Source organism: Aythya ferina (assembly GCF_964211825.1).
Source record: "Aythya ferina genome assembly, chromosome: 8".
NCBI classification, from domain to species: domain Eukaryota; kingdom Metazoa; phylum Chordata; class Aves; order Anseriformes; family Anatidae; genus Aythya; species Aythya ferina.
This window is the reverse complement of record NC_140304.1, coordinates 12,814,178-12,835,310: the sequence shown is the minus strand read 5'-3', so window position 1 is coordinate 12,835,310 and position 21,133 is coordinate 12,814,178. Positions and strand designations below refer to the sequence as shown.

At 42.1% G+C, this 21,133-nt stretch overlaps 1 protein-coding gene across 5 annotated transcripts in view; it reads left to right on the top strand.

Moving 5' to 3' along the window:
- SOAT1 (sterol O-acyltransferase 1) overlaps positions 1–21,133 on the top strand; it is a 28,756-nt gene that overhangs the window by 211 nt on the left and 7,412 nt on the right. Inside the window, exons 1-10 of one of the 5 annotated variants that reach the window (XM_084527256.1) lie at positions 95–231; positions 2,237–2,366; positions 9,513–9,571; positions 14,803–14,951; positions 15,039–15,098; positions 15,518–15,625; positions 17,528–17,810; positions 18,871–18,949; positions 19,567–19,648; positions 20,323–20,368. In XM_084527256.1, coding sequence (XP_084383382.1) covers positions 2,243–2,366; positions 9,513–9,571; positions 14,803–14,951; positions 15,039–15,098; positions 15,518–15,625; positions 17,528–17,810; positions 18,871–18,949; positions 19,567–19,648; positions 20,323–20,368 — 990 coding nt within the window. In that variant the 5' untranslated portion in view covers positions 95–231; positions 2,237–2,242. Of the gene's footprint in view, positions 1–94; positions 232–1,739; positions 1,884–2,232; positions 2,367–9,512; positions 9,572–14,802; positions 14,952–15,038; positions 15,099–15,517; positions 15,626–17,527; positions 17,811–18,870; positions 18,950–19,566; positions 19,649–20,322; positions 20,369–21,133 lie in introns of those variants that run through there. The other 4 variants (XM_084527254.1, XM_084527255.1, XM_084527253.1 and 1 more) reach the window with 4 other exon arrangements.

Here is a 21,133-nt window from a genome sequence, read left to right as displayed (position 1 = left end):
CCGCGGAGCTGAGCCCGGCTCGCCCCGAGTGGTGCTGGCAGCTGGAGGGCGGCGCAGCCCGGGGTTATTGGGGCCGGTCCCGCTGGGGGACGCCGGCGTCGCCGCTCAGGTGCTCGGAGCGGGGCCGGGGGAGCGGCTGCTGGCCGCGAGGGTGCTGCCTTCTGAGGGGGAGGAGGAGGAGGATCAGGTGCTGTGGTGGTGTACTTCTTGTCTGGAAACCCCACGAGGAAGGTATCTGCTGTGGTAGGGTTCCCCAGCACGGCTCTTGTTTCTGTGCCAGAAATCCTTTGCTCTGACGGCTTGACCTCCGCTGGGTTGTTGTGGTACCGCGTTTGCAGAGCTCGCTCAGGGTACCAGCTCCCTGAGTTAATTACTTTAATTCTTCTTCTGCATACGTGGTTCTGCCTTCATCGTCCTGGAACGGGTTATCTTTGCTTCCTTTCTGTCAGTCTCTCAGGTACTCTTACAACTCCCATGTGTGTGCTGGAGAGGAGGCTGCCTTCTGCGCCTCTTGAAGATGGGGAGCGTGCGCTGAATAGGAGGAAACTTGGTCCTCTGCTGGAGCCGGAGAGCTGTGCCCCACAAGGATGGATGTAGTTCGGGAGAACAACTTGACTCGGATCAGGAGGCAGTGGAGAGGCTGTGTAGTGGCTCAGGGGATAGGCTGTTAATGATTGAATTAATGTGGCTGCTTTATCTCCCCTCCTTCTTCCCTCACTTTTCTTTAAAATCTGCGCTGTGATCACTGACCCATTCTTATGTGATAGGATTTTGGCTGCCTCCCTTGTGTAAGAGCAGGAGGCTTGAAGTGGTTGCCTGCCTGTGATCTCCATATAGTTGTAAGCCCCAGGTGGGCAAAATGTCTTTGTTCTGATGGGATGTGGTGGTGTCTGCACTGGGATTCCAGTGGGAAGGCTGGGAGCTAGGAAGCAGTGTCTTCACCGTGGTGCTTGGCTTGCATTTAAAGGTGAGAGGGTTGTTCAGAACAATGGCAGCAATAGGTGCGGAGAGCTGTTAGAAGTGGGCTAGTCCTGCCAGTGAGCTTTCTGTGCTGCTGAGCACCTTAACTGAAGGAAGGTTTACTGTTTCCATGCCTGGTCCTTTGTGTTCTTCAGGTGAGCGCTCTTTGTATTACATAAATTATGACGGTGTGAGCTGTCGGCTGGTTTACAAAGCCAGCTTGGAAGTTTGTCATTTTTATGGTCCTTGGTTTTGTAGCGTGTAGGCTGACCTTGCTGGGATCTTGTGACACAGGGCTAGAAGGGGCAGTGTCCTGCAGGAAATGGTGGTGGTTGGTTTCTCCCCCCAGAGTGGGGGAGAAATGTATCAAAAAGGAAAAGCATTAGTTTGAAAACCTAGTTCTGTAGGTGCCTGCATGTTTTTTTCTGGAATTCCAGTTCTGAAAATTGACCCTGGTTGTAGCTACATATCTGTGGGCTTCTTTGAGTTGTTCTTTGTGGGCAGTGTGCTGGGATGTCACTCTGTGACCAAACTAGAGTCCCTTCCCCCTTTTCTTTAAAGAAGGATTTTCAGTTTTTCAGTCTAGCTGTTCAGGTGTTCCCTGTTAGCTAGCAGCTCTGTCCCCAGCAGTGACCTTTGTCATTGAATCTGGAGTAGCTCGGACCTGATCTTCTCTTCCTGTTTTTCCTTTATTTGCAATACAGCCATTGTCTGGCCAACCAGAGTACAAGGATCTATTGAGGAAACTGCTCTTTCAGTAAGGACTGAAGTCTTGACAGGAAGGGGCTTGGCTCAAGTAAAATCATGTGGTCGATTCTGCAAAGCAAACGTGCCAGAGCTCTCTGAAGACAAATTCTGCTGTCCGACTGACTATTGGAAAGCATTTACAAGGGCTTCTTGGGACTTTTAAAGATTTCACAAAGGCTCGAGTCAATTTAAATACTTAAATCTGTAGGGAAAAGGAGGGAGCTGTGGGGAGATAAAAGATGTGTGTTGTTTTTTGTTGTTGCTTTTTTTTTTTTTTTTTGTAGTGGTTTAGAAACTTGGATACTTTTTGCTTCTTCACTGCTTGTAGTAAGGGAAGTGTGACCTGCAGTAATACACACTAATACAAGTGTGTACTCATTTTCCCTTAACCCAACTCTGAATTCATAATGGGGGAAAAAAAAATCTTAGCCTTCTTTGCTCTATAGCTATGTAATTTGTTCTTTAACCATTTAAAGAATAAATGAGGTTTTGTCACTAATTGTTTTCTCTCCTTTTCTGGTCTAGCTAGGCAGCAATGGCAGGTGAAGACTGTGCAAGGAAGCGCCAGTCTGGCTCCGCTACAGCCCACAAGCCCCCTGAGAACGAGGAGGTGCAGAGGAGATCTGAGGGTGAGAGGTCCTTCCAAAACGCAAGCAATGGTGAGGTTCTTTCGCTTGGGCTTAGTGGGGTTTGTAGCAGTTTATATTGTGGCTGCCTAGAAAGTAATGTGGCTTGTAGTTGGCTGGCTGGGAGGGTTGCTGCTGCACGTGGCCTGTCCCTTAATTTGCAGGGACAATTGTGTGGCAATTGGAGTGGTTTTGCCTGTGGACACTGTGACTGTCTTAAACTCCTGGGTTATGCTGTACCGTTTTCCAGCCTGCTGGTGATGGAATTGCAGCTCGTTTTCTTTCTCTTTGGGAGACAGGATAAGCAAAAAGCTAAACTAGTTTGTCACAATGTGCCATGCGAATATACGCTCTAAAACCCTGTTACTAGTGATTCAAGGAGGTAATTTTTACTGGGGCAGTTCTGACTAATGTTACTATTTTGCTCTATGTCTTTAACCTGGAATGGGAGTTAGAGCAAGTTGGATTTCTTCTTACAAAAAATATCTTGGAGAGAAATTTGTCCCACAGGCTACTTAAGAATTGAGGTTATTTTTTTTGTTCAGCTGTTGGTGCTGCTGATGGTTTAATTCAGTAGAATGGGACTGTTTCGTCAATGCTGTTTCTGGAAACTTGCAGGGAGTTAGTGACTCCTGGAAAACAATTAGGATGGGTTTAGAAATGGACTTCTACCTCTTTATCTATGTAAACACCTTAACTGTTATGCTTGAGTTTGAGTTCTTGCAAGCTTGTGGGTAAAGAATAAATAGAGCTGTGATAATTAGCACCTGATAGGTGGGTGTGCCTGTTTTTAAAAAGCCCTTCATTTTAATACATCTGAAATGCAACATAATGTCACTGCAGGTGAGACGCTATGGGTGGATAGCAAATAAACATTCTGGGGCAGGTCTCCTGGAAGTGTACCAGGCTGTCGTGTGTTCATAGATCTGGTGAGATGGTTTAGTACAAAGTGCTGTGTTCTACTACAGTCCAAGCTGCAGTGGAGGACAGCAAGGACAGCTGAGGGATATCCTGTTTAATTACAGCTAGCTGCCTTTTATCTTCCAAGGTTGCTGCCAGTTCAGCAGAAGGGTTGTAAGACTTCAGACTGGTTACTGCAAACTCTTTGCTCACCACAGTGATGGTGACAGTGAGAATGCCACAGGGAGCTAGGGGACAAGTCAGCCTCTGACTGAGTGCATTACAGGACCATGCAAAACCCTTGGGTCAGGAATCTCTCTCTGTGGCGGGGTTAGATCTGCAGCTCTGCGTCACAAAGCTTGAAGTTTTACAAAGTCCAAGGTGTTCACAAAGTTCAGGTGTTTCATGTAGCAGACTCTTAATGTAGTCCAATATGCTTGTGTAAGTAGTGACGGTTTTCTGTGAAAGCACAGCTAAGGTGGAAGAATTGCTCAAAAGAAATGCCTGTATATTTCTTTTTCTAGATTTTTGTCCTAGCTTGTGCATAACTATTCCTAAGGCATTAGTGTTGATGTACAAAGGCAGCTTGAGGCCAGTGTTCTGGCATGTAGAGTTTTAGACAAGACTGGAACTGCAGCCAAGGAGTTCTAGACAGGTGAAGATGGCATCTTGTATGCAAAAAAATATGTAGTATCTTTGTAGCAATTCTTTTTGTAGAAAAACTAAATCGCTAAGGTGACTTCCCACCCTCAATCCTCCCCGATTAGCAACCACAATCTGCTCTTTAAATTAAGAGTTAGTGTCAAGGGCCAATTGACTAGTTTCCAGAAGTGTGTGAACTTTTTATGGAGGCTGCTAGGCTATTAATCCCTTCTTTATTCAAACCCCAAAGCATTGGCTGATTTAATCCCTGTATTGGCTTCAAGACCACAATGGCTCAGACTCTTCCATTTGCGTAGCTTAGGCTATGTTTGCCTCCTGAGTGCTGCTGGAAGCTTGCATTGTTTGCTGAGTTCTAAGACTGGATGATTTTGGGTTGTACTTGGGTTGTCCCTAGGTGGGTTTGTATCTTGTAATGGTTTGGTCTGTAATTTCACTTTGACAGAGTAGCTGAACATTAGTCTCACATCTTTTCTCCTTGAATTGGCTTTAGTATATTAATTAAACAACTAATTTGGTCTTGGCATATAGTCAGCAAATGATCCAGGCAGCAATAATCCCTTGTCAAAATCCAGGCTGCTTTAAGATTAATTTTACATGTTTTCCGAGGGAAATACGCAGAGGTAAATCTGTTCTGCTTAATGGGATGTTGGTACTGGGCAGTACTTGCTGCAGGCAAACTTATCTGGAATGGCTGTAATGGAAACTGGATAGAAAGATCTAGAAGATTAGAGAGGACATGGCTCTTTGGCTTGTATCTAAATGCTGAGATGAGACCATTCAAACCAGTAAACTGATGCTTGTGGGGTCTGCCCTTCTTTCCTCAGAAATCAGAAGGAGCCTGGTGTGCAAACAAGCTCTGCAGCGTATCTCTGGTGTGAGTAAGCCTGTCTGGTAATGCTGGACTTGGAAAGGGCTTGTTATCTCCTAACCAGGAGGTTACTGCTGCTCGTTCACAGAGCCCAGTGTCTGAGGCACAGCAACAAGTGCGCGTGAGCTGCTTGAATTGAGTTTGTTGGGTGTGTTGTGGGGAGGCTGATGAAGAAGTTATCCTGTTTAAGATCAGGTTCTGATAATTACTAGGTTCTGGCATGTTTTGTAACCCAGGGGTTTGGTGAAGGCTGGGAGGTTTCTTGAGAAGAGCTTGGGGATGAGCTAGCCTGACCTGGAGCATCCCAGGGTTTCCTCCTTGTGAAGAGGCTGTTGGGTCCCGTGTTCTTGCAAACTTGGCTTTTTAACTGGATTCCTTGCCTAACTGCAGTGCAGTGACCTCTGGGGCCCGTGCATGCTTTAAGCAGATGGGCTGAACTAGGGGCAATCTAGGCATAATTTGCCTCTATCTGCTGAGTGGCCACATAAGTCAGCATAACTCAGGGTAAGGCTTATTAGCATCAAATTATTAACTCGTGTTCCATATCTGGTGCAATACAACACTTCCCTTCCTTTTCAGTACCCTTCTGCTAGGTTGGCTTTAACGTAGCTGGTCCTTCAGATAACAATATTTTCAGTGTGTTTAGAGAACACACTTGGAATCCAGGTATCTGACAGTAACAGGAAATCCTTCTGCCTGTGTTGTTTTAGTCTTTTGAATGATATATTGTCTTCATTATTTCTCAGTTGAACAATTTTTTAACCCCTTCTAGGGAAGGGCAGTATTGGGTATTTGTATCTGTGACTTTCCAAGATCTTGAAGTTAAACAAATCCTGATGTTGTTAGGGGGAAAATACTTCTAAACTGAGTGATTGTCAGATACATTTCTGTCTTGTGTGCTTGGTTGTCCTAATATTACCTGAGAAATACTTTTTTGACACACAAGCTTCACTTTATTGCCACATCTCTGCATGCTTTTCTTAGCTTTTCTGCAGCGACATTTTTGTCCTGAATGCTGTGAAGTGATTTAAATGGTAGTCATCTTCCTGGGTTGTTGTAGCTCCTTAATAGCAAACTGACCTCCACAATGCAGGAACAGTTTGAGGGGGAGTGATTCAGAGTGCTGATCTTCAGGCAGCTTCTGTGGCTGAAGTCATTACAGGCTGGAACCGTAACACTGCACACAAACCATGCCTTTGCTCAAGTGACTTACTCCCACTTGTGCTCTCGGTTGTAATTACAGACTGTAGCAGTTAAAATGAAAGTTTTTTTGACACAGCTAATTTCTGAGAGCTTGTTCAGCAGAGTGCCGGCTAGTGTCTCCTGTAGAAATCAGTTGTGCTGGATCCCAAGGTGCAGCACTAACAGGCCATATGCACTGGGATAATTCTCATCTCAATGTCACTTGCTTGTAACAGCCACAACAGAAGGCTGAAAAAAGAAAAATGAAATCCTATTTTTAAAAGTTTGTAATTCTTTTGTGAAATTTAAGTTGCTCAAGTTTTCAACAATAGGAAGCTTTGTCAATAATCAGGTGATCTTTTTAAGCTTGGTTTCCTAAAGAAACTACAATTTTTAAATTGTTCTTTTTTTTTTTTCTTTTGACTTCTGAACCTGTTTTGAATTTGGGCTACACAAAGGTGTTAAATCCTGCAGGGATCGGTTTCTACAAGCCCAAGACAAGTGGTCAGCGAGATAAAGATCTTATCCACATCTCTGCTGATGGGAAGGGAATATCGAGTCTTAATTAAAACTTCTACCTGTAAGCAAAGCTCTTTGAAAGCAAATCTTGCTTCAGCCTCCTGTGAGACTTGCTACTATTTCATACTAGTCTTCAAAGAAGACTTTCTTCCTTACGATTTTAAATGTTTCCTGTTTTTTTTAAGGCATATCCCACTTTGCTTTAAATCCTAGATATGCTTGCTTATCTTGTGCAACCTTGAATCTGATTTTCGTAATGATAGCGTAATCCCAGGGTGATACAAAGGAATCAGTCAATGTCAACGGAAAAAGAAAATGTAGACTTCTCAGTGCACAATTTCTCTTACTCAAAATCATGTGATGGTTCTCTTCTTGAATGACCTTAGGGAACACAAGGAACAGCTTGCACAACAGGAGATGACTGATTCAAGGTGATGATGTTATATTCCCTGGTACCTGCCTGGTGATCCAGCAGGAGTTTATTGGGCAATGCAAAACAGCAGGATGAGTTGTTTTGGGGTGGATTTTCTTCTACAGGGGTCTTCTTTTTGTTCTGGAGAAGAAGTAACTGAGCTTACAGGTAGTTTTACCTGGTTTGCTATGTGAGATGTGTATACTGAAGATACTGAGGTCTTGACGTAAAGGCTTTTTAAACTAGCCACGTTTCTAGGCAGTGTAGTCTTTACATACACGTTGGTGTGTGGGTGGATAAAGTGATAGGAGGGGCGCTGCGTACAATTTAGCAGTTGCAACATCAGCAGGTCAGAGACCTGCCTATTGTCCTGTACAGCCAATAAAGCTGTGTGCTGGGAATCTGTGTAACCATCTCTTAAGGCCTTGTAAGTCAGAAAGGATATCTTAGTTACAGAGAGAACCATTCCTGGGTAGCAGTAGTAACCAAGGCCTCAGATGCAAGATCCGGCAGGAAATAACATGGCCAAAGCACTTGCTGCTTATTTTTATCTTAGTTTAAAAAGGAAATAGTGCAGTCCCCTAAGTCTCACGTGTCCTGTCATCTTTGACCCTGTTGGATGGTTTCAAGTAAACTTGACAGTCTTGAAGACTGGCTGCTGGATAAGAGACAAATCTTTACCTTTCTGCGGGAAAGGTCGGTTCTGCTCTGAGCTCAGCATCTGTGTGGTTTGCTTGCTGGCAGATAGGTGTCAGGTGGTTCTTGGCCCTCTTCCCCCATTACTGCTGTACTCTTAATACAATTGCAGTGCAGTGAGGAAGTAGATCCCCTGAGATGATGTGAAGGGTGTACTGTTCTACTGCTTATGGAATGGCTTGATGTGTTTTTACAGTTTTTCTTTGGGTGGGGGGATCCATTTGAGACCAGCCAAGTGCATGAGCTGAGTAGCACAAGGTCTCTTACACTCTTGGATTGTTTTCCACAAACAGCTGCTCTTCAGCAAGTACAACAGTGTGGTAGGCTTAAATGCTTAGGTAATATTCTTTCTGTTGTTTTGGAGGTGTGATGCTTAGCAACCAAGAATTCTATTTTTGTGAAAAGTGATCTATTTGTGCAGCCCAAAAAAATCATGATGTTTAGTAATTGCGTTGTTTGTGTTACAAGGCTGCGAAGTATTAGACTTATCACCAGTCTGTTCGTTGGTCTGCAGCCTGTGTATCGATTTTTTTTTTTTTTTTTTTTTTTTTAACAGTAGAAACTATTCTGTATGCCTGCTTGATACAGAGTGGCAGGGATTTCAAATGAATGCTGACAAATGAGCATAGCTTCACTGAATGTAAGGTTTCACTTCACTCTTCTTCTACATCGGAACTGCAGTTCTCTCTGGAGTATTTAAACATTATTACAATTGTCTGCTCACAGGAGCACCTTCAGATGAGTGCTTTGCAGAAGCCCTTGCTTCTATTTAAAGCACACCGTATGCTTTGTGTGGATGGGATGTGCACGTACAAGAATGGCATTATAAGCCATCAAACTGCTGTGAATCTGTTAGCAGCACAGAGCACTGCAAGTGTGATAATGCTGTATAGAAACTGAACACAAAAGTTGTAATGTTAGCCATATGGTTGTAGCTGTAATTCCCAGAGGATATGCACAAGGCAAGGGCTGTTGGCATCTTTTCACCCTAACACGTATTTTAGGGGGGAGGGTGGATGCTGCTGGTTTAATCTTGCTTTTCCTTCACATGTAAGATCCTTGTAAGAATTACAAAACAGAAGATCAAAGTTAATTATGGAAGTGAAATGCCAGCTGGCTTACCTGTTTTCTGCAACTGCTGCAGACAAACCTTGTCTTAAAACTCATCTGCTCCTAAATGTCTGGTTTGTGAATGGTGTTCCTCCTGATGCAACAGAAGTATCATATGTGTATAGTTTTATATGCAAAAGAAAGGCAATATTAGAGGCTTAATATTCAAGACAAAGGTATTGTTAATGACCATAATGCTATGGCATGGTGAGACCCATTTGGCTAAGCGATGAAATACATTGAGGAATGCAGTCAAACTGATGCCTGCCCTTTTCATAGGGGATGACATGGGGGGAGTAGCCAGGTTTGAATGCAGGATCATCTTCCAACTTGTCACTCAGCCTGTCTTCAGAGCTGGTTGCTTTATTTTACAGACAGCTGTGATTTGACTGCCTTGTGTATTGGCAGTGTAGAGACCTCCAGACAACCTAATCTTATGTCTAGCTCACTGTGCCTGAGATAAAACTCTGACAAAAGATCAGCACACTTGGATGTGACCTTCCAAGGGTTGTTCTAATTGCTGTTTCAAGGTTGAATATGTTTAGGGACCTTGGGAAGATTTGTGGAGTTGCAAAGCTTTCAGAAATCCAGCACGTTATCAGTTGTTGCCTGCCTTATAATGCTGTGATCCTAAATGGCTGTTTAAAATACTTGTTCATGCTTGTGAATTTCCTGCAGTTTTATTTTGAACTTACAGGGACCTTACTAAAAATCAAGAGCTCTAATGAAAAATCAATGGATATGCTACTGCATGCTGTTCTTCCTGTATTTTTATATGTGGTCACATTGCTGAAGATGCAACTGCTAAATATTTGCTTTCCTCCCTTAGGCCGGGTTGATGTTGACCATGTGATAACCAGGAAAATGCAGCTAATAGCAGAAGCTGAGGTAAATACACTCTAATGCTTCCTTGTGGGGAGGAACGGGATGATTGACCCAGATTGGTTCCTTTGGAGGCTGGCTAGTGCTGAACACAAATCTCTACTCAGTCATAACTTGAGCATGGTGACTTCTACACAGCCTTCTCTCTTTTCCTTCTCTCTCCTGACTTAGCACAAGAGGCAGTGTTATCAAACGCAATTCTGTCTTGACCCCCCAGTAGGTTAGAGTCCAGTGATAAGAACGAACTTTGAGGCATTCAAAGTTCTAACTTTGAATAAACTTTGAATAAAACTAAACTTCCCTCACTACTAACTTTTGACAACACTGTGATTGTCAGCTAGCCTGTTCCCTTTTGACAGCTTGCAAGTTTAGTGTTTAAAATGCTCTGTGACCTGCTACCCACTGGATAAAGGCATGTACAGCACCTAGCCTGTGTCCCACTGCTTCTGGTGCCCTGGCTGTGAAGATGATCTTACTTAGCATTGGTCCCACTTTTTTTTCTCAGTGAGCAATGTTTTCAAAAATAATATTGTTTATTTCTAACGTCATCTTGCGTCTGTGTGAATTGCCATTGTCTTAGCTTATGCTAAGATGATTTACAGGCAAATTAATTGAAGTTAGCTAACAATGAACTGCACCCTCTTTGCTAACCATTGTTTCGCAGCAGGCTTGTTCTTCAGGGCAAATTGTCCTGCACTCTTTCTTCATTTTATTGTGAAGAATTCCATGGTAAAGATGAAGTCATCTAATTGCCTCAGCCTTATATAGATTTCAAGGAGGTGAATACTTGTAGGACAGAAAACTATCTTCTGCCTTTGAGACCTTTGAGACTTCCTTGCGTTAAAGTCCTTTCTCTCTATCGGTGGTAATTTACAACAGGTAACTATAGTGCATGTCAGTGGGTTCCACTTAGGGTGTCCTGTTTGTTATGCTGAAACTCCTAAAATTCAGCCCATGAGAGGGATAGTCAGCTCTGAAATTTATTTCATTCTTACTGAGGGCATGATAGAGCAAGCCTCATATCTGCCTCATATCTTTTCTCTGCAGACAAACACAGCTCTTGCAAATCACTGTTTGCAACAGATGCTTGCACAAGCAAACTTTAAAGGACTGTTAAGCACACAGAACTTTGTAAGCTCCAGGTTTCAGGGGGTACTAGCTGGATGCAAGCAAACAGCTTGATCTTGGATTTCTTTTGTCAGGAAAGTCTTTTCTTCCTAAATGTTTTCTGGCCACCAGGTTTGAGACGTACTAGCCTGTAGTCAAGGTGATTTCTCATCCACAGTAAGAATCAAAGAAAACCAGCAGGATCAGTGGCATTTCTAATTATTCAAGTTGCTCCTGAAACGCAGGGAGTTCAGGTTCTAAATGTTGAGTTTAGCAATTTGCAAATTTAAGGTGCCTCAAAGCTACAAACTTAGCTACAAGGCTAAGTAAAAACTTGCATCTGCTGCAGAATTCCTGGAGTGCCTGCTCCTGTTGTCCTGTGGTTTACACAACAGAAGCTTGGATTCCAGTTTATCCTTTAGGTGGCAGGTATCTGAGGCCTAGACAGATGCTTGCTTGAGAAGTGCTGCTCACTGACAGCTTGCACTGATTTAAATGAGGATTGTGGCTGGCAGGTGTTATTTCAATTAGGATGCCTTCATTGTATCTTGCAGTCCAGTTGGAGGATCTAGTCCTCTGTTAATCCTGAACCGAGTTGGGAATGGTGTCTGTCACTTGGTCAGGGCTTAATGTTGTGATGTTTCAGTAACTGAAATTATTAAACCTGTTAGAATGAGTAAAATTAAGAGGAAACGTGTAATTTTCTCTTTAGCAGTAAGCTACAGGGTTACTTGGCTCAACTTTCTCTGACTTGCTGGCCAGCTTCTGTTACTTATCGCATAGCATTTTTTATTCTTGTCCCCCTTCTTGTTCTTGTAACAATCAGATTCTTTTAATTGAAACTTGATGGTTACAGGTGAGTGGATCTGCCCATTTACTTGTCTAAAACTTCAAGTGCAGTTTCAGAAACTTACTGAAGTGCTCTGAGTTACAGGACACTACAAGGCCAGCTGTGTATGCACCCTGTCATTGCATAAGCTGGTGGGAGGTGCATCGTCTCCTCTGCTGTTTCACTTCTTCGGTGACTGAGTCACCTGGCTTGTTGAGCACTAACAGTTACTCTGGCAGTTTCTCAAATAGACTGCCCTTTGAGTTGTAGTTGTAATAGAAGCCAATATAGTGTGATATGTTGTGCAGCTTTGTTGTACAGAATTATGGTTACTGTAGGGTCTGTGCTCCAGTTGTGTTGTATTTTATTTAGTGAGAACTTCTGTCCTGTTTTCCCAGTCCAGGCACATGCATATGTTGATGTTGGCCCTGAAGGGCTGTGTTAAGAGAAGGCAATCTCAGTGGAGTGCTAGCTGAGAAGGAAGAGGTATTTTAAGGAAATAATTTCTCTTAAAATCTTGCTGGGAGGTGATTAGGCTTAACACACAAAAAAAAAAAAAAAAAGCGGGGGAAGACTTAAAATAAAATGAATAGTGCTTTTATTTTGGCATGGAAATGTGAGTGCTTCAAGAGGAGTAGAAAGTCATATATCTTTTGGTCAGCGTATATGTATGCATGGTATAAAAGCAGGCTGTGACAGAGCGGTGTTTTCTGTTACAGACCGTAATTCCAAAGTACTCAACCAACTCTTCCTATTGTTTTTAAATGAATAAATCACTTAGATGCAAGAGAAGCCTCCCAGACAGCAATATATAGCCAGCTCCTAAGAGCTGTTTCATTAAGTGCTGGTGAGGTTTGTTTATTCTATATTGGCAGCTGCCAAATAGGGGAAAAATATTTTTATTAAGTTAAATATTAATCTGCCCCTTCTCCTACTGCAGCTTCTGTTTCAAGAGGTCTCTCTGAATCTGACCACTGTGAAACAGGAAGAATGTAGAGTTCTGGTGTGGCTTGACTTCAGGACTTTCTGGTTTTGTGGTCTCATTTCGGATTATTTTGTATTTACTGCAAGAGTTAAGCTTGGCTGATCATCAGCTGTCGTTGTGTTAGACAAAAGCAATTTCTGTGAATACATCATCTGTTAACAGGTTTTGCTGGCCTAAAAGCTCTGTTACTGAAGCAGGCTTTTTAGATGAGCTTTTGCTGTGTACTTCCTTGTTCTATTAGTCTTTGTGCCAGTTCCTTCTTAGCAAAAATAATGCTGCTTCAGCTTTCTTTAGTGTAATTGTTAAGCACCGAAACGTAAACATCAACTGACAAATGAGTTCGAGCATCACAAATATTGTTCTGAGGGAGTACCATTTCTGTGCACAACTTCCAGGCTCTTTCTTTCCCTCCTTGAAAATAGACTTTTGTTACTTTTCAGCCTTAAAGATTACAGAACAAGAGCTGGTAAGAAATTCTGAAAGCAGTTAGATAAATGGTTCGTGAGCTGAAGATCAATGGGAAGACTAGATGAAATCCTGTTTAGTTACCATGTAGAAAGACTTGGGCCTTGAATTTGAAGGCAAACTGAAAGTCCAATGCAAAAGGATGGTCAGACAAGTGCTGCTAATAAACACTTGCATTTAAAAACAAACAAAAACCAACCGTAGTGTACAATTAGGCTTGTAGTCTTATGAGCTGTCTTGAAACTTGTTTATCTCCTGTGCTGAAGATAACTATCTGGCTTCCTAAGTGCTAACAGTCTTAGGATCTTGTGGTTGCCCAAGCTGTCACTGAAATACAAGTGAACTTGTTTCCTTTTTTTCCCCTCCTTGAGGGAATTAATTTTTCTTTCCTAGTCATAAGAATAACATTTAAGCTACTGTGCAGGGTTCCTCTTTGCAAATAAATAGAGTTTGTACTGAAGGGAAGAGCTATCCTGAGCTCAGTGTAACATTTTCTACAGAAATAAGTAATTTTAAGTATTTTATCAATGCATCTTGTTTTAAAAACTCTGCCTGGGGTGTGGGAGATCAGGTCTTTGAAAGTTCATGCTGTGAGGCTAAAGAGAGCACATTGAGCTATTTTGTAGGCTGGAAAATAGGGGAATGAATTGTACATGCTAGTCTTTAGGCAAGATGAAAGTGGTATTAGGCTATAATCTTAACGCTGCATCGTTTGTCATTTGAAGATGAATTTTAGTCCTAGTCTGGATAGCTTACTTAAACCTCCCAATAATAATCTCTTCCTTTCTAGAAAGAAACTTTTTTTTTTTATCAGGTGAAGTAAGCAGTCTTTAACCAGGGTGGCCTGTGCCTCATTCACAGCCAGTTATCACCTTCTTGTGTTCTTCCTGAGTATTTTTCCAAGAAAATGGTAGATAAGGAAGATGTTCATGCTTTTTTTTTTTTTTATGAACCCTTAGAAATGAAGAGCTCTAGCAAACAAGATGCTTCTCAAGTTTTATGATAACTTGGGGAGGTTTTGGGAGGACACGAATATGCTGGAAATGGTGCAATTTGGTCCCAACTGGCTGTATTAGAGAAAATAACTAATGTAAAGCTGCCTGGGAGCATAGCAGATTATGCTGGGATGTTTGTTCCCATTAATTCTTTAACTTTGGTCTTGCTACCTACCTTTTTTCTCTCTCACAGCACCAGTCTTAATACTTTTAGCAGTGTGGCCCTGTTTTGTTGCTTTAAGGAAGTCTTAGAGCATTCTGTAGCTTCAGTGGTACAGAGAAGTTTTTATGTGAACAGCACTAGCAGAGCGAAGTCAATATTTCTTTCTTTGTTCGTATCTTTGAGATCGTTCCTGCATTAAGGCATGAGAAGATCCATGTTGATTGCTTAACCACAAGCAACAAAAGCCTTTTTTTTTTTTTTGTCCAGTAGCACTAGATTGGCTAAAATATAAATCTTGTTTGCACTTGGTTTTGTGTGGTAGGGATTTAACTGGTTAAAAATGAGAAATGTTTTCTGGGTCTCATGAATTAAGTTTAGCTCAACTTCCTTAGCGCCATAAAATGTGAAATACCTGCCTCTCCAGACATACGTGAAGGTCAGTATGTTTGCTTTGTTCCTGTGTCGCATCTGATAGGGAAGATAAACATCATTCAAAGTCCTGTGGCTTGAGGTGTGTGAACAGGTCTGGATAAGCCTCTGATCTTGTCCAAGTTGGCTCCATCTGTAGGGCAATGGTACAGGAATATTTTCTTGATGCCTTTTTCTGTCCTGCTCTGGCATAAAAAGAAATGTAAGTCACTTATGACTTATACCCAGAGACTTAAATAACTTGCTCTGTTTTCACTCTGTCAGCAATTGAAGCCGGTTTTCATGAAGGAAGTGGACAGTCACTTCACAGAGTTTGTGAACAGTTTGGTGGCAAAATCAGCATTCCTGGACTCCTCATCTTCAGCCTCCCTCTTCCCAGCTTCCTGCTCTGAGAAGGAGCTACATAAAGCCAAGTAAGTCAGTTCTAGGCTTGTTCTGTAATCATGTTGTTTCCTGAAATTCCTATTTGCATTTTTCTTGAATGTTCTCCTTGTTTGCAGGTCCTTGAGAGCCCCTCCAGAACATGGGAAGATATTTACTGCGAGGAGGTCCCTCTTGGAGTGAGTAGTTCAGCTTCACCCTTCCCATTAAATTGACTGACTGAAAATACCCTTGATAACAAACAAGCTAGCCCTTACTTAGAGGTGCTCTACTTTCCATAGTGTTCAATCCCCCATGGACTAATCCACCTGAACTTCTCCATTTCTTTCTGAAACACCCAGCCTACAGCTTGCAGGCTTCCCCTAATGTAAATATACAATCCCTCAGTACCATTGGATAATGGCTAATTATTCTTTGTTTGAGGATAAACCAAAGAAGTGTCTGACATGCAGACTGGCTTTTAAATAGTGTTAATTGCAGTCTCTTGAATTGGAATGGTGATATCATGTTACCGTACTGTGAAATGCTTTGAAAGCAACTTACTGGAGGTGTGATCTGTTATGTGGACATTATGATAGCATTTGAATCTCTCCCTTAGTGAGCTGTTTGAAGTGAGTCACATCAGGACGATCTATCACATGTTCATCGCTCTTCTCATCGTCTTCATCCTCAGCACGCTTTTAGTAGACTTCATTGATGAAGGAAGGTAAGAGTGCTTTGAGAAGAGAACGGCCGGAGCTAGGAAGTGCTTGCTCCCAAGGAACCAGAGTTACACATAAACTGCAGAACGGAGCAGGAAGGAATCCATCCTTGATCTTATTAGGAAGGGGGTGTTCAGCTTGGTGTACTTCAAATATGCTGCAATCCCTGTCGAGGGGATATGGAAGTTTCAAATGAAATTACCTAGCCATTGGGGAAAACCTTATGGACAAGTGCTTTATTTCAATACCAGTAGTGAAACAGCAGCCTTCAGCTGCTTGCATTGATTGGAGGACAGTGTTTTTGAAGAAAATACTTTAAATATGTTAGCAGTCCTTTTTCTGTTTAGAAATGATAGTCCTGGAATGCTGTACTTGTGCTTAAAAATAGAACTTCGTTTATCTTGTGGAAGAATCTCAAGGATATTTGCACAGCCTCTGTTAAGACTGTTCTTTGAAGGTAGCCAGTTCGAAACAGGATTGTGAAAGACTGCTTTCCTCATGCTTGCTAGTTGCTTTAAATAGTATCTTTTTGGCAAGCTGTATCTCTTGTACACAAGTAGGATTACATGTTGATCTTGCTGATTATCTGGTCTTCAGTGTATAAAGCCAGAGCTGTGTCTTGATTATAATTACCTTGGTTGTCTAGGTATAAGAGCGGGCTCATACATTACTGAACATCACTTAGCTGATCCTCACTTAACAGCGGTATAGATTTTGGGAGAAAGTCAGCAATTACCTCTAAAATAGCTGAAGGGATGGGTTAGAATCATAGAATCATTTAGGCTGGAAAAGACCTCAGATCACCTGGTCCAACTGTTAGCCTAGTACTGCCAAGTCCACCATTAAAGCATGTCACTGGGCACTACATTTACAGGTTTTGGAGACCTCTAGAGATGGTGACTCAGGCTGCCCAGCGATGTAGTTGTGACAATACTTCACAACCCTTCAGGAAATAAATTTTTTCCTAATATCCAACCTAAACCTCCCCTGATGCAACTTAAGGTCATTTCCTCTTGTATTATCTGTGATTACTTAATTAAAAAAAAAAAAAAAAAAAAAAGAGCTAGATCTGATAATTGAGATCCACTTTGTAATGAGCCTAACAGATAAGAACAAGTTGTGTTGGTGTACTCTGCATTACCTGTTCCTCTGAGCTGGGTTTAGAACAGCTACTTATGTGTAAGAGTAAGCTCTAGTGACTCTGGGCTACAACTGAACCTCTGGGCCTTATGTGTAAGTTTGATTAATGAAATAAAGTATTCGGTGTGCATTGTTTGAACATGTTCGCATTGACCACCCATTTACTGTAAGCCTTTTGTGTGACTTCTAAAAATGATTCCATGTGAAATGTGTACAGTTCTCACAAAGCAGAATTAAATTAGGTTTGATTAGTGCTAGATGTCTATGGTGGTGTGTGGGGAGGGGAGCCTCTCTAGATGTTAAACTCCCTGGGAAGAACTGGTTCTTCATGGATTAGTGCTGTCCTATGAGTGTTCCCCAGAAGCTCTTTTGGACCCTGATTCAGCAGCGCATCGTTCAGTCACATGCTTGTTATTAACAGGGATGAGCTTGAGCATGCTCTCAAAGCACATTCTCATCTTAAAGATGAACTTAAGCCCTGTGGGATTTGAAGGTAAGCTGTTCCTGACAGCACTGATGGCATGTGTCCTTTAGCTTTTATCTGCTGTGCTGGTGGGTGGTCACTTACACCTACCACAGATAGCCCTCTTTTCTGAGCTGAAAACTGCCACAGTCACTTCTGCCTAGTCACTCAAATAATGGTGTTCGGACCTTTTGTGAAGGTCTTCAAATAATGATGATATGACCTTTCACCACTTAGTGAAGTGCAAGTATTTCCTAATGAAACAATGGACTCTGAGTATTGTCTCTTCCCTTGTGCCTTTCAGGCTGGTCCTCGGATTTGATCTCCTGGTTTTTGTTTTTGGGAAGTTCCCAGTTGTCTTCTGTACTTGGCTGTGCATGTTCTGTGCCACGGTTGTCATTCCATACGGCCTTTTCTTCCACTGGGCCCAAGGTTACCGCAGCTCCTCCCATCGTGTAATCCGCTCTCTCTTCTATGGGACGTTGTTCACGCTCTTCCAAACAGTTGGACTTGGGTTTGGGCCGACCTATATTGCTCTATCATACGCCCTGCCTCCGGCTTCCCGATTTATTGTAATACTGGAACAGGTAGGTGCCTATCTACTACCTATGGCTCTGCTGACCCTTCTCTTCAAAATAAAAAGGGTCCTTTTTTCTGATGGGGTTAAGTGTTTCTTTCATTCATTAAATTAAGCCAGGGCTGTGGATGGAGTTAGTCTTTGACTTAAACACTTTCATGTGGCAGGTCTAATGAGGAAAAACTACTGATAACAAACTCTTTGTTTTGATGTGGAAACCACTTTTTTATTTTACCCTAGGATTTTGCAGTTGTTTTTTTTTCTGAACATGCTTCAAGGCTGAAATTGTATTTCTAGCTGTCCTGTGGATGCTAAATGCCTAAAAGCAACTATAGGGACTTGTGCTGTAGCTCACCAGGAAGCTGTAACACTCCTCTTTTAAGTAAAGGTACATAGTCAGCAAGTGATTCCTCTTCCTTTGTCTTGTAGACAGAACTTGGAAATGGAATATTCTTTTTCTAGAGTGGTGGGAGGGATATGAGTTTGTGGAGGACTGTTTAAATGGGTTAATCCAAGGATGGTCAGTGATCAGTGTGTAGAAGAATTAAATTTGGACGAGCCTTCCTTTTGGTCCTTAACTTTAAAAAGAATGAAAAACCCTGCATGGCAGCTGCAGATCTATAGGTGGTACCATCATATTTCAGCCTTGTCGTTGTTGCTTTAGGACACTTAACTTTAACAGCACAGTTTCAGGACTTTGAAATGTACTGTCCTATTGAAAGGGATAGGGTTTTTTGCTTCCCTTTTACTAGCCAGAGTTTTTTGGTTAGCTGGCTAGTGGCTTACTGGTCTGATTTGGAATCCCTCTGTACACCATATACTGCAGTCCTATGAACGTAAGTGAGATGTTTTGACTCTCCTGAGTCATGATTGTTGCAGCTTGTTTCTCCTTGCAGTGTTTTAAATTCCTGACAGTTAAACAGGCTTATGGGCAGAGGAAGCAGCTCTTTCCTGGTAGGAGTAAATTGGAGAGGAGCCAAGATGCTAAAGGTGTTGCCCTAAGATGCTGGATGCAATCTTTGTTGGGAAGTTAAAGTGAGTATTAAGGTGATGTTCTCTTAATAATACAGGTTCGTCTGGTTATGAAGGCTCATTCATTTGTCCGGGAAAATGTACCTCGAGTCCTGTCATCTGTAAAGGAGAAGTCTAGTGAGTAACTTGTCCTGCTTTTTGCTAACAACTGTGCATAACCAGCTCGTGCTTACCCTCCATTGCTCTGACACCCTGGTGGTGAGGCTCTGGGATGGTCTTGTGCATCATGACTTCAGTCTGAACCTTTTCATTTGGTATTAAACAATGAGCCAGACCATTCAGATTTGTCTTGCTTCAGCAGGACTCTATTTCTGCTTCTGTGATGAGTACGTAGAGGGTGCCTGCACATCCCCAGTTCAGTGTTCTAGTGAAATGACAGCAATTCCAGAAGAACATCCAAGAAGCTCTCTTGGCGATGTTTGCCAGAGCTGAAAATGAACCCCTGTTTTGATGCTGGCCTTATAGTTCTCTTTTCCGTAGGAGAAAAGGAAACGTGATATCCGGGTGTTAGCACTGTACTGCCTGTTAGCCATCCTGACCTATTAGCTGTACTTCACGAGGATAATTCCTTCTGATATGTCTAGTTTGCTTTATCCCCTGAGAATCCCCTACCCTTAGTTCTAGTCTGGTCTTTTTTGAGGTGATGAGAGCTGTATGTTGGGAGAGGGTACTGGGGAAATGAACCCTTCGGTAAGCAACAAGATTGAAGAGCTTTTTCTGTTCTCCTCTTCTAGGCTCAGTACCTATTCCCCGAATTTCTCAATACCTGTACTTCCTCTTTGCTCCCACCCTCATCTATAGAGACAACTATCCCAGGTAATGTGAGCAACACTAGTAGAATGTTAAAGTAGTCTAAGAACTGAAGCCAACATTCCCTGGATACTATCTATTAAGTTAATGAATTAGATCTTTTCTAAAGATGTGGTTAAATCTTTAACCTGGGAAAGACAGGATGTGGTTATGGAAACTCCACTAATAATATTTTTTTAATTTGACAGTTCTAGTTTTTCTTTGGGAAGTGCACAGGACATGAAACAGATGAGCTTGTTACTGAATATTGTTGTATGCAGTTCCTGCAGCAGGCTTGTGCATTGCTTCATGCGATGTTCATAGAAAGCCCTACCTCTGAGTTTGAGGAGGCAGGGCAAAGCCTTTGGAACTAGGAACTCACCAACTTTTCTGTACTTTGTGATGAACTTTGGTAGTGTCAGGTCAGCAGTTTTGTGACTACCAGGCAGATCACCACCTCCTGTGTAATTGCGTAATGCTGCCCTCAAGATCCTTTCCCATTTATGGGGTTGCTGTAGTTGTCCTGCTGTGGTTGAACATGAGGAACCAGCAATTTGGTCCAGGCACCTCTCGTTGAATGGCAAGAGATTAAGAACCTTGAATTCTAAAAAGTCTTTTTCAGAAAATAGATCAGGAAAATAAGTAATTGAAAGGAGGATTTTGCTGAAGACCTATTTAGATGTGACACTTCTTTTTTCTAGGAATCCCATGGTAAGATGGGGCTACGTAGCTACCAAGTTTGCACAGGTGAGTAATACAGCTTTCTGAAGAATGGATTTTCAGAGGTCATGTAAAATGTGTTGCTAAACACTTATCCCCTGGGCACTAAGTTGCTTCACTGTGTTGTGGGTTTACTGGAACAGAATACTTATGGATTTAAAAAAAAAAAAAAGATAATGATGTTGTACTAATAATTGTCAGAAATAAATAATCCTTGCTGAAACAAGCCTCTAGAATTATTTTCTTGAGCAAGCAGACTCCCTTCTATACAAACAAAGCTGTGTGTGTAGGGGGAGCAATATCCATGCTCTGTCCCTCTTTCTTCATACTGACGATGCATTGTAATGCACTGGCACAGCAACTGGTCTGCAGATATTCAAACCAATTTTGAAATAAGAGGCCTGAAGTTCAGTGCTTATTTGAGCTGAAGTCTGACCTGATCTTCACTTCAGTGTCAAAGGAGAACCTGTCTGGGCTGTGAGCTTCAGTAGCTTCTTGTGGATTTGTTTCCAAGTAATGGCTTTGTATGACTGGAACTTTAACACAATGCATTCCTGTTTTTTTCTTAAACAAAAAATCGTAGGCCTTTGGCTGCTCACTCTCACAAAAGAATGACAAAGCACACACCTGGTTTACAGGAGTGTTTAAAGCAGTGGCATTTTGACTTCAACTTTCAGAGCAGGGATTTGTAAGCCGGGGAAGGGCTGAGGTGGTTTGGCTTTTACTATCTCCTTTGGAATAAGAGAGTAAGTTTTAATACTAGATATAATTACAGCATGTATTTTTCAATTA